This window comes from Meles meles, chromosome 20 (assembly GCF_922984935.1).
Source record: "Meles meles chromosome 20, mMelMel3.1 paternal haplotype, whole genome shotgun sequence".
Lineage (NCBI taxonomy): Eukaryota > Metazoa > Chordata > Mammalia > Carnivora > Mustelidae > Meles > Meles meles.
The window spans coordinates 56212762-56224136 of record NC_060085.1 but is presented as its reverse complement, the minus strand read 5'-3'; the positions used below and the strand labels follow the sequence as shown (position 1 = coordinate 56224136).

At 42.9% G+C, this 11375-nt stretch overlaps 1 protein-coding gene across 1 annotated transcript in view; it reads left to right on the top strand.

Moving 5' to 3' along the window:
- The first annotated feature begins 1347 nt into the window (after positions 1–1347).
- The window catches only part of C20H3orf20 (chromosome 20 C3orf20 homolog), an 84571-nt gene continuing 74543 nt past the window's right edge, over positions 1348–11375 (top strand). Inside the window, exons 1-4 of the mRNA XM_045991858.1 lie at positions 1348–1822; positions 2550–2690; positions 9597–9716; positions 10522–10530. Of these exons, the coding sequence (XP_045847814.1) occupies positions 1348–1822; positions 2550–2690; positions 9597–9716; positions 10522–10530 (745 nt within the window). The remainder of the gene's footprint in view (positions 1823–2549; positions 2691–9596; positions 9717–10521; positions 10531–11375) is intronic.

Sequence of the window (11375 nt, the reverse complement as noted above, 5' to 3'; positions counted from 1 at the left end):
ACCTGAGTTGAAACCAAGAGTCAGACACTTAACTGACTGAGCCACCCAGACACCCCTGTGTTCTGGATTCTTGAGCATCTTTTGCAGAGTCTCATGTTCTCACAAAGCCCCTCAGGAACTAAAAGAAATAAATCATCATTTTTGTGTAATGCAAGACCAAGAAGTGACCTTATATTTTTGTCAGTGTAGTGATATATTACTAAAGAATGTCCTTACAGGGCTCATTTTGATCAGATAAATGAAACTTTCAGATCTGATTACAAAACCCTTGAAGTCTATTTGTGGATTTTCCCAGCCATTTTTGTGCTTATTAAATTGTGCTTCACACTCCCTCTCTTCAACCAGTGGTTTATTTTTGATATATATTAAGAAGACAAGAACAAAACACAGTCTAGTAATATGGCAGCGTATAAACCACCAGAATACCTAATGGTGTTCAGCTGACTCAGACATGATTATGCTTCCTGCTAACCCACATATGTCTACTTGATGAGCACTCAGAGCCCTCGAGAAGTTCTATTAAAATGGGAAAATATTTATTATATAGTTCATTGATTTTAAGGTACGTGTTTTTTTCCATTTTAACATCTCTTAAATTGTGATGTATCTTATACTCAATGGCATCTTACATTGATTTTTTTTCTATCTTGTAAGTTGGTGAATCTTACAGTCAATTACATCAAACCTTGATTTGATGAAATGTGGCAAATATTAGTCATTGAATTGAGAGAATTTATATTCTCCTCATTCTTTCCCATCTGCCTTTAGATGTACATGCTGAGTAATCGCATGCCCATCCTTGCATTGCCACCAGGAACTACCACATCACCGTCTTCCAGAGAGCCAATAAAGCATCTTTTTTGTGTTTGCAGGTTTAATTCATAGACCACAAGCAGATCTTCCACCCCCGGGTCTCTGACTATAAAAGGTACAGTGGAACGTTTCTCCTTTCCATTCTTGCAGCACCCCAGGGTTCCTCCTAGAGGTACTCAGTTTGTATGACTGTACCTGGAACCATTTCTGGAATCCGGTTATCTCCAAGGTCCTTCCCAAAGTAACCCACTAACGTGGGTTCATCTGATGCTGTCTCTGGGAAGAAAAAGGAGGAGGGACATCCCTTTGCCTTCCTGTGTGAGGAGGAGTCTTATTCTTCCTGGATAGGACCTGCTGGCTCAATGACGTATAAAGGCCGTTTCATCACTTCCATTCTGTCTGTCTCCAAGTCTTCACCCTAGGTAAGAGCTGTCCCTTTCGTTTACCTCTCAAGGGGCTCTGACTTTCTACAGCTGCAGGTCCATCTGGTCTGAGATGGACAGTATTACCTAGCAGGATGCATACTGTACCAATATGACTGACATCAAGAGCAACCGAGAATTGTACCAGCAGTACACAGCCTCAGCTCCCAGGCTGCTGGCCCGCATCTCCAGACTGCTCATCAGTTGCCGGAACGCAGGCATTTCTGTACCTAAGGGCATCAGGAACATCTTTGAGTTCACTTGGGAGGAACTCACTGCTGACCCCATGTTGCCTACCCCATCCAACATCGTGGGCCTAGAGATCAGCATTGGACCCCCACCCGTGGTGCTCCTGGAATTAACCCCCGCACAGGCCCCTGTCCAGAAGAAGCCACCACCACCACCAGTACCACCACAGCAATTGCTGCCCGCATCCACTGGGTCAGCCAGGTTCACCCAGTCTCCTACCCGTGGCCGTCTAGCACACTCGAGCCAGGAGACCCTGCACAGATTCCAGCAGCAATCCATCCACCTGCTGACAGAGCTGCTCACCCTGAAGATGAAGGCCATGGTGGAGTCCGTGTCTGGTAAGTCTGGCTCACCAGATTCCTTTCCATTTTTTCTGAGCCCAGAAGGATCTGCCCAGACCAATGTGTGTGTCCACCACAGCCATCCCAGATGGATATATAAGGATATGCTGGGGCTAGGTGGCAGCCATGGGTCTGCTGTAGGAATCCAACCCCTTCCCACAACCCCTTCAGGAGTCATCCTCCCACCCCATTCTGTTCTCCAGTTTTCCGTCCCATTTCCCCAACATTGCTGAATCCAGACTGGAAGGTAGGCTGTGGAGAACAGTGTGAGGCCAGAGGTACTGAAGAGTGAGTTTGTAGAAATGATGCAGTGGTGGGAGAGAGGAAGCACCCAGGAGGAGGGGGTAAACTGAGAGGACTGATTAGTGGTTAGCAAGATCATCCAAGGCAAGGGTATAACCCCAAGATCAAGGAGGGGAAATAAAGCCATACCAGTAACTGAGCCTTCTAGATGTTTCTAGAGGCTTCTAGATGTTATTTTACATACTAATGGCATCAGTTCCCTGGCCTATGGGTAAGGAAGAAAGAAGGGTAAGCAGGGGAAGAGAGCAAAATACCAGGTTTGGAGAGGTCAAGACCTTCCGTTAGGAAGACCCTCATACTTGCTTACCCTAGGAGTAGATTTTCCCTCTACCCTTATTTCCTTGGCCATTTACAGAGGTCCTTTCCTGGAAGCACTGGCCCCATGTGAGAGGAAAATGAGTTGCTTCAATGGTTCTTTTAGTAGGTGCCAATCCCCTGGACATCACAAGGCGCTTTGTGGAGGCCAGCCAGCTCCTCCACCTCAATGCCAAGGAGATGGCTTTTGACTACCTGATTGGCACAATGGGAAGAAGTAGCCGGAGTGTTGGACAGATGGGGAAAGGTAGGTACCCAAGCTTCAGCTTAGGCGGAAGTTCAAATAGTGCCAATAAGAATGCAAGATAAAAAGGTCAGATCCCCAGTTTAAACATTTGACATCTCCAGAAGTTGAGGTGGGTTCTCAAACAGAGAGATTCTAGAGTAACTGAGATTCTCAAATGCTATAATTGAGTATGTAAAGTGGTGCAGTTCCCCTGGAGAGCAGCTTGATGGTATCAGCAAGGTGGGAGATGCTCTAGCATCTTAGAGCCCAGCAATTTCTCTTCTAAGTCATTCCCTAGAGCTGTGCTTTTCAAACTATCTGTGGTGAAGGACCAATTTGTACAATTGCCAGTCTCGCATGGATTGACCTTTTCAAAAATGTGATGTCACAGCGATGTCAGATTACCACCAAGTTTTCTAAATGTCTACTCTTAATTTTTGAGCTCATCTGGTCATGGCCTGGTGTGGATTCACAGCCGTCCACTGGCCACACTTGAGAGTCACATCTGGCACACGTTGTGCAAGTTGTACCAACTGTTTATTGCAGAACTGCTTAGAATGGCAAGGAAAATAAAATTGGAAGCACTCTAAATGTCCCTCAACAGGAGAAATACAAATGACAGCCTGTTTAGACAATGGAACATAGCAGTAAAAACCAAGCACTTGTACAGCATGGGGACTGTAGACAATAATATTGTAATGACTTTACATGGTGACAAGTGGTGACTACACTTACGTGATGAACATTTTTAAATAAATATATTTTTAAAGTAATATTTACACCTGATGTGGGGCTCGAACTCATGATCCCAAGATTAAGAGTCACACACACACCACCAATTAAGCTGGCAGGGTGCCCCGCTGGAGCATTTTGTAAGGTACACAAATATCGAATCACTATATTGTACAGCTGAGACTAATATAGTAGTGTATGTGAACTGTACTTCAATTAAAAAGAAAATAATAAAAACCAAAACCAGCACTAAAACACACAGATCAATATAGATAAATCTCAACAGTGTTAAGCAAGTAAAGCAAGTTTTAGAAGGATACATTTGGTATACTATTTAAATAAAATTTAAAAAATAAGTAACATATTACATATGAGTACATTATGCAAAGTGTAAGTATAAGAGCGTGAAGGGGAATGCCAGGTGCAAAGTTGGAGGAAGTGTGCTCTGGGGAGGGGTGAAGGGGAACAGGATCTGGAAGACACAGCCATTCGGTCCTGTCTAATGTAGCTGTTAGGTGTGATGTGTGCTGACCGCCCAAGCAGTTGGAGATCCGCATGTAACTTCCGACTCACCCAAAACTTAACTACTAATAGCCTGCTGTTGACCAGAAGTCTTACTGATAACATCAACATGTTTGATTAACACGAACTTTGTATGTGTGTGTACCATACATTGTTTTCTTATAATAAAGTAAACTAGAGAATAGAGGATGTCATTAAGAAATACCTAAGGAATAGAAAATACATTTACAGTACATAACCATTTTTATCAGAAAAAAAATTTGAATGTAAGTGGACCCACACAGTTCAAACCCAGGTTGCTCAAAAGTTCATTTTGAATGCCTAAAAGTCATGCTCACTGTTAGGTTTTGTGGGGAAGCGAAAAACATTTTACTCATCACCATTCACCCTTACCTGTAAAATCCATTCCCACCTAGCATCTCTCCCTGTCCACTGGATGTTGTCAGGATTCCCGGAGGGTCAGAGGTTCAACATCCAATAATATACATGTGCAGTACAAATAAATGGCACAGTAAAATTGCCATCCTTGGGGGGGGGGGAATGAGCTTCATGAGGTCAGTGGAAGTGATGTTGGAAAGCTGCTCAGCTCCCACGCAGAGCCTCTGATGCTGGCGCAGTGGAGCAGAACTAGTCAACTGCTGGAGACAGGAAGCTCGTCTGGGGCAGCCACCCCATGGAGAAAGGATGATTCGATTATCAAAGAGTTAAAAATAAAAGCTGATAAAGGGGGGCACTTGGTGGCTCAGTCCGTTAAGTGGTTAAGCGTCTGCCTTCAGCTCAGGGCATGATCTCAGGGTTTTGGAATCAAGCCAGGAGTGTGGCTCCCTGCTCAGCGGGGAGCCTGCTTCTCCCTCTGCCTCTCCCCCTGCTTGTGCGCTCTCTGTCTCTGTCTCTCTCGCAAATGAATAAGTAAAATTTTTTAAAAAGCTGATAAAGCTTTTGGATATTTTTGCAAAGGCAAATATGAAAGGATTTGTGGTTTTTTGCTCTATTGTATTTATTTTTCAGGAAAAAGAAAACCACCCCACCTCAAAAAAATGACACAGTCATTTTTATTGCTTTAAAGAATTAGCGTGTGTGTGTACAATACCAATAAAATTTTGTTAAATACAAGGTAAAATAAAGTTATTTTGATAACTCTTTTTTGAGAGAGAGGGCGTATGTGAGCATGGGAGGAGGGGTAGAGGGAGAAGGGAAAGAGAGAATCCATGACTAGCACAGAGCTGGACTCAGGGCTTGATGTCATGATTAGGAGAATCATGGCCTGAGCTGAAATCAGGAGTCGGACACTAAACAGGTGCCTCTATTTTGATAACTCTGTGTTTTTGAGCCTCAATCTAAGTATGCTTTTTTCTTTTTCCTTTTATTAAATTTTTTTACATTTTTAATGTTTAAAAAGATTTTATTTATTTATTTGAGAGAGAGAGAGAGAACACAAGCAGGGGAAGGGGCAAAGAGAGGGAGAAGCAGACTCCCTGCTAAGCAGGGAGCCTGACTTGGGACTCAATCCCAGGACTCAGATCATGACCTGAGCCAAAAGAGCCGCTTAAGTTTTTAATTTTAATTCCAGTGTAGTTAACAAAGTGTTGTATTAGTTTCAGGTGTACAATATAGTGATTCAGTAATTCTATGTATTACTCAGTGTTCATCATGATTAAGGGTACTGTTAATCCCCTTCACCTGTTTAATTCCCCCACTTAATCCCCACCTCCCCTCTGGTGACCATCAGTATGTTCTCTGTATTTAAGAATCTGTTTCTTGGGGTGCCTGGGTGGCTCAGTCATTTAAGCATCTGACTCTTGATTTTAGCTCAGGGTCGTGGTATTGAGCCCTGTGTTGGGCTCCATGCTGAGCCTGGAGCCTGCTTGGGGTTCTTTCTCTCCCCCTGCCCCTCCCCCTGCTTATGTGCTCCACTGCGCCAGCATCAGAGGCTCTGCGTGGGAGCTGAGCAGCTTTCCAACATCACTTCCGCTGACCTCAGGAAGCTCATTTCTCCCCCCAAGGATGGCAATTTTACTGTGCCATTTATTTGTATTGCACATTTGTGATTACCAGCATACATGGATTCCCGCACCTTGTGTTCTATATAGAGCTTAGAGATCCATTTCATTTGAGGGGGGATGCTGTCTGATGGTCTGTTGCATGGGTAGGAAAGTCCCACCCAGCCCAGCTGCCCACCCTCAGACATGCCCATGATGCCCTCCTACCTGAATATAGTGTTCTCTCACCTTGAAAAGAAAATGGTTGTTACCATTAGCATTCTTCCTCGTAAGATGCTTGAGCATTCTGGCAGGATCACAGACTTTCACCAGTGATACAGTGCCTTCCTGCATCCCTTGTGGGTTGTGGTTAATCTGGTGCAGGAGAATTTGCAGAGAGCTGAGCTGAATTCTGGAGAGGCTTTGATGATTTCTGCATCCTGCTGCATTAGCAGACTCTTCCACCATACTCACTAGGAAATCTCTTTTTGGCACGAGTGTTCCAGATGCTCCTCTTTAAACAAGCCTAGAGTTTGGAAAAAAAAAAAAAAAAAAGAAGAGTCTAACCATTAAAATATAAATGAAGGTGTGATCCATTTCTCTTAGAAAAGCACTGATCCAGGAAGGCCTTAAATTAGCCCTCATGGGCAGAGGACATGAACAGACATTTCTGCAAAGAAGACATCCAGATGGCCAACAGACACATGAAAAAGTGCTCCACATCACTTGGCATCAGGGAAATACAAATCAAAACCACAATGAGGTATCACCTCACACCAGTCAGAATGGCTAAAATTAACAAGTCAGGAAATGGCAGATGCTGGCGAGGATGCAAAGGGGAACCCTCCTACACTGTTGGTGGGAATCCAAGCTGGTGCAACCACTCTGGAAAACAGCATGGATGTTCCTCAAAAAGTTGAAAATAGAACTACCCTATGACCCAGCAATTGCACTACTGGGTATTTACCCTAAGGATACAAACATAGTGATCCGAAGGGGCACGTGTACCCGAATGTTTATAGCAGCAATGTCTACAATAGCCAAACTATGGAAAGAACCTAGATGTCCATCAACAGATGAATGGATAAAGAAGATGTGGTGTATATACACAATGGAATACTATGCAGCCATCAAAAGAAATGAAATCTTACCATTTGTGACGACGTGGATGGAACTAGAGGGTATCATGCTTAGTGAAATAAGTCAATTGGAGAAGGACAACTATCATATGATCTCCCTGATATGAGGACGTGGAGATGCAACATGGGGGGCTTGGGGGGTAGGAGAAGAATAAATGAAACAAGATGGGATCAGGAGGGAGACAAACCATAAGTGACTCTTAATCTCACAAAACAAACTGAGGGTTGCTGGGGAGTCAGGAGAGGGGGTGGGGTTATGGACATTGGGGAGGGTATGTGCTATGGTGAGTGCTGTGAAGTGTGTAAACCTGGGGATTCACAGACCTGTACCCATGGGGATAAAAATACATTATATGTTTATTTAAAAAATGTAAGTTAAAAAAAATTAGCCCTCATGGGGCATTAAAAAGATTCAAACCCTGTTGACTTATTTTACATGACTTCTCTTTTTATGAACCATCATATTACATGAGGTAGACCAAAGCTGTAACTGGGTCTGGAGTAGTCTTCCCTTAAATCTACAGCCAAAATATTCCCCTTGCTAAGGTAGCATGTCCTTAGTGGTAATGGTAAGCCTGCGTCCTCCTTTTCTCCTTCCCAGTACATACTAGTCCTGCCATGTCATGAAAGAAAACTCCTCCTTGATTTTTAGTTGATGGCAATATTATTAAGTAAAGCATATACAAGAAAAGAAAGCAAATAATCTTGCTATCTTTCCATAAAGCTATTTTTCATTTTTGCTCTTTTGTGGTTTTTCCATCTGTCTTTCCCTGTCTCTCTCTTTCTCTCTTTCTCTCCAAAAGTATTTTAACAATACTGCCATTTTCCTATTTTTCAGTTTCCTATACTGAGACACAGATGTTTGCCATCATGGTTATATGCTTTTAATAATTGTCATTTTAAGTGGATGTAGACTTTAATGTTTATGCTCTGTAATTAACCAAATGCTTTCAGGTTTCTTACCATTAGTATAATATGCACTGTAATATGCAACTTTGGTTTCTATTGGTTATAAAGACTGATTTCCTAGAAGAGGGATTACTGGAGCAGAAAGTCTCAGTATGTGTACATCTCTTGCTAAATACTGCTTTCTAGATGGATTTTGCCTACACCAGCATGGTTGACCAGTTTTATCCTATATTTACCAGTGTTAGCTTTTATTAATTTCTGCTAAAATAGAAAATACTGAAAGTTGGTCCTGATCTCAACTTTTGGATCACTAGCGAAGGTTATTTTTTGCCTGTGTGCATTATCCAGTGTGCAGTCTCTGGTTATAGTCTTTGTCTATTTAGGAGGTCATGTTTGCCATTTTTTTTATGAATTTGAATGAACTGTAATAAATTACTTAACATTTCCTAACAATTTCATGCATAACCAGTGGAATGACCATATTTGGAGGAAGAATGAACAAATGATTTGATGAGGTTTATGTAAGTGTGATCAAGATTTTCTACTAGTGGGGCGCCTGGGCGGCTCAGTGGGTTAAAGCCTCTGCCTTCGGCTCAGGTCATGATCTCAGGGTCCTGGGATCCAGCCCCACATCGGACTCTCTGCTCAGCAGGGAGCCTACTTCCCTTCCTCTCGCTGCCTGCCTCTCTGCCTACTTGTGATCTATCTGTCAAATAAATAAATAAACTCTTTAAAAAAAATTTTTTTTAAAGATTTTCTACTAGTGATAGGGGTGCTAATTTTTTTTTTTTTTTTTTTAAGTAGGCTCCATGTTCAGCATGGAGCCCAACACGGGGCTTGAACTCATGACCCTGAGATCAAGACGTGAGCTGAGCTCAAGAGTCAGATGCTTAACTGACTGAGCCACTCAGGAGCCCCAGGGGTACCAAATTTTAATTCTCAAGTGGTCAGATATCAAATGATTCTACATGAGACAGTGTGGTTCTGCAAGAGACTGATCTGTTGAAGAAGCATCTGATTTCTGTGCCTTGGATAAGGGAATGGCCCGGTGTTAATCTCTCCACCTAGTGCAGCACCTATGTCTGCATTTACCCTGGCAGTTATCCTGTCACCTTTTGTGGCTGCTGCTCCCTGCTTCCTGCACTGGTGTCATTTCTCTCTTAAGGTATATTGTGTGGGGGGTGGGTACTGTAGAAAGGAATCTCAAAGATTTCCCTTAGTTACTCTGAGCCTCCTCATGCATTAAAGAAGTCTTTTTCTTCCAAGATCTCATTGTTTTGTAACAACCAGGGCACTTTAGAGTACCTGCTCTACCATACTACTAGAACAGAAAGTCTGTATTACATTTTTGGTTAAAAAAAAAAAATGATTCATCTCCCCATCTGATTTCCACGAGAGACTATGGACTCCAGAAATCAAACTGAGGGTTTTAGCAGGGAGTGGGGGTGAGGGATGGGTGAGCCCAGTGATGAGTATTAGGGAGGGCACGTCTTGCATGGAGCATTGGGTGTTATATGCAAACAATGACTCATGGAACACTCCATCAAAAACCAATGATGTACTGTATGGTGAGTAACATAATAAAAAATTATAAAAAAATAAAAATTGAAAAGTTGAAGAAAGAATCCCTTTGTCTTCCACTCCAGATTCCTTCATGAACACTCCAGCCATGGGAGTGAACACGCCTTACCAGCTTGTCTATGAGGCCTCCACTGGCTGTCTGAGCTTTTCCCTCTCAACTGGAAGGGAAGTCAAGAAGAAAACAGGTAATGGAGGATCCCATCAAGACCTCTCAGTCAATTTTGTGGGGTGGAGCTGGAGAGAGGATTAGAGGATTCCCAGTGTAGGTTAATGAGATGGCTTGATTTAGTTTTCTGATAGGAAGGATTAATGGCTGTCTTGGCTGTTGGCTGAAGCTATTGACACAGATTCTGTCTCATGAAATTCGACACATCTAACCCAGTCACTCCGCAATGCAGTCTCATCATTTGAATGTTTACATGCCCTCCATTCCTGGTGGTGTGATTCATATCACATCATTTAAACATGTCCCTGATTCACCTGGGACAACATCCCTATCAAACCCACATCTTCCACACCTTCGGTATCCCAAACTCATCCCCTCAGAGAGAGATCTGTGTTGTTCCTGCTCACACAGTAGGCTGGGCAACCAGTATCTGAAGAGAGGCATTTGAATACCAGACCTAACAGAATGTTCCAATTGGGCCAGTTCATGCAGGAAGAGGAGAAAGAGAGAGGGCCTGGCTGTTTCCACTGAGGAAGACACAAAACAGAAAGAAAGGCTTAAGAGAAAGAGCAGGTGGCAGATGAGATCAAACAGTATAACAGCAACCATGCAGCCAGAAGCTCAGAGGAGAAAGAAGTTGGAGCTGGAGAGGGCAGGGCAGGGTCTCATGGAACTTCTGGTTATCTCCCCACCACCTTACCCAACCAGCTGTGATGGCAGATGGAGGAATGGAGTAGGCAAGGGAGGGATGTATTTGCAAAGAGGTGGTGAGAGGATCAACATAAGGTGGGAATGTTCAAAGACTGTCCATTTGATTCCCGCAGACACTGGAGGTAAGGCTGGAAGTTGAGAAGTTTGGATATTACTTCTGACCCCATCTCCATGGCTGTGTGATTTGCCTTCTGCCAGGCCTCATCTCCATATCAAGCTGATCCTATATCCTTTCAGTTAGTGAACAAATGTTTAGTGAACAATTGCTAGTTGTCATTCACTGTTCTAAATCCTGGGGGTACACATGTGGACTCTAAGACAATACCCTCCCAAATGGAGCTGACTTTTTCAGCTTCCTTGCTTGAAGTAGATTCAGCTGTCCTGTTTCCCCAGTTCCTTTACCCCTGTTGATGTACTTTCTCTCACTGTGGTTCAGTAATCCACAGCATCATTTCTAACATCCTACTTTATGCGCTCCTGGTTTTATTATATCCACTCCTGAACTGGCCATAATTAAACACAATCCCTTTGAGAGAAAACAAAGTTATCTTCAAGATACACAGAGATTTCATGATTTTTCTTTCTAATGACCTTGAGGGTGATGCTTTCTGTTTGTCTCTATGTCTGTCTGGCTGTTTTCCTCTGCTACCCTACAAGACGTGATTTGACATCATGATATTGCATTGTTCTCACTAGATGTGTGTTCACAGTGCTGCATTTCTTATAGGTTCTTGATGTGTTCAGAACTTCATCTCACACATGCATGCTAGAATGGATGGTTAACTTTTCCTAATAGTTTATAAGTAACCATGTGACATATCTTCCCCAGGAATGTCCCAATTTATGCTTATTTTCTTGACATAACAATCAGTGATGCCCATTTTCACTCTAAAAATTACTTTCCCAGTTTGGACATATTGTAGAATTATTCTGGCTTTAGACCACTTTGAATTTTGGATCTCTGCTA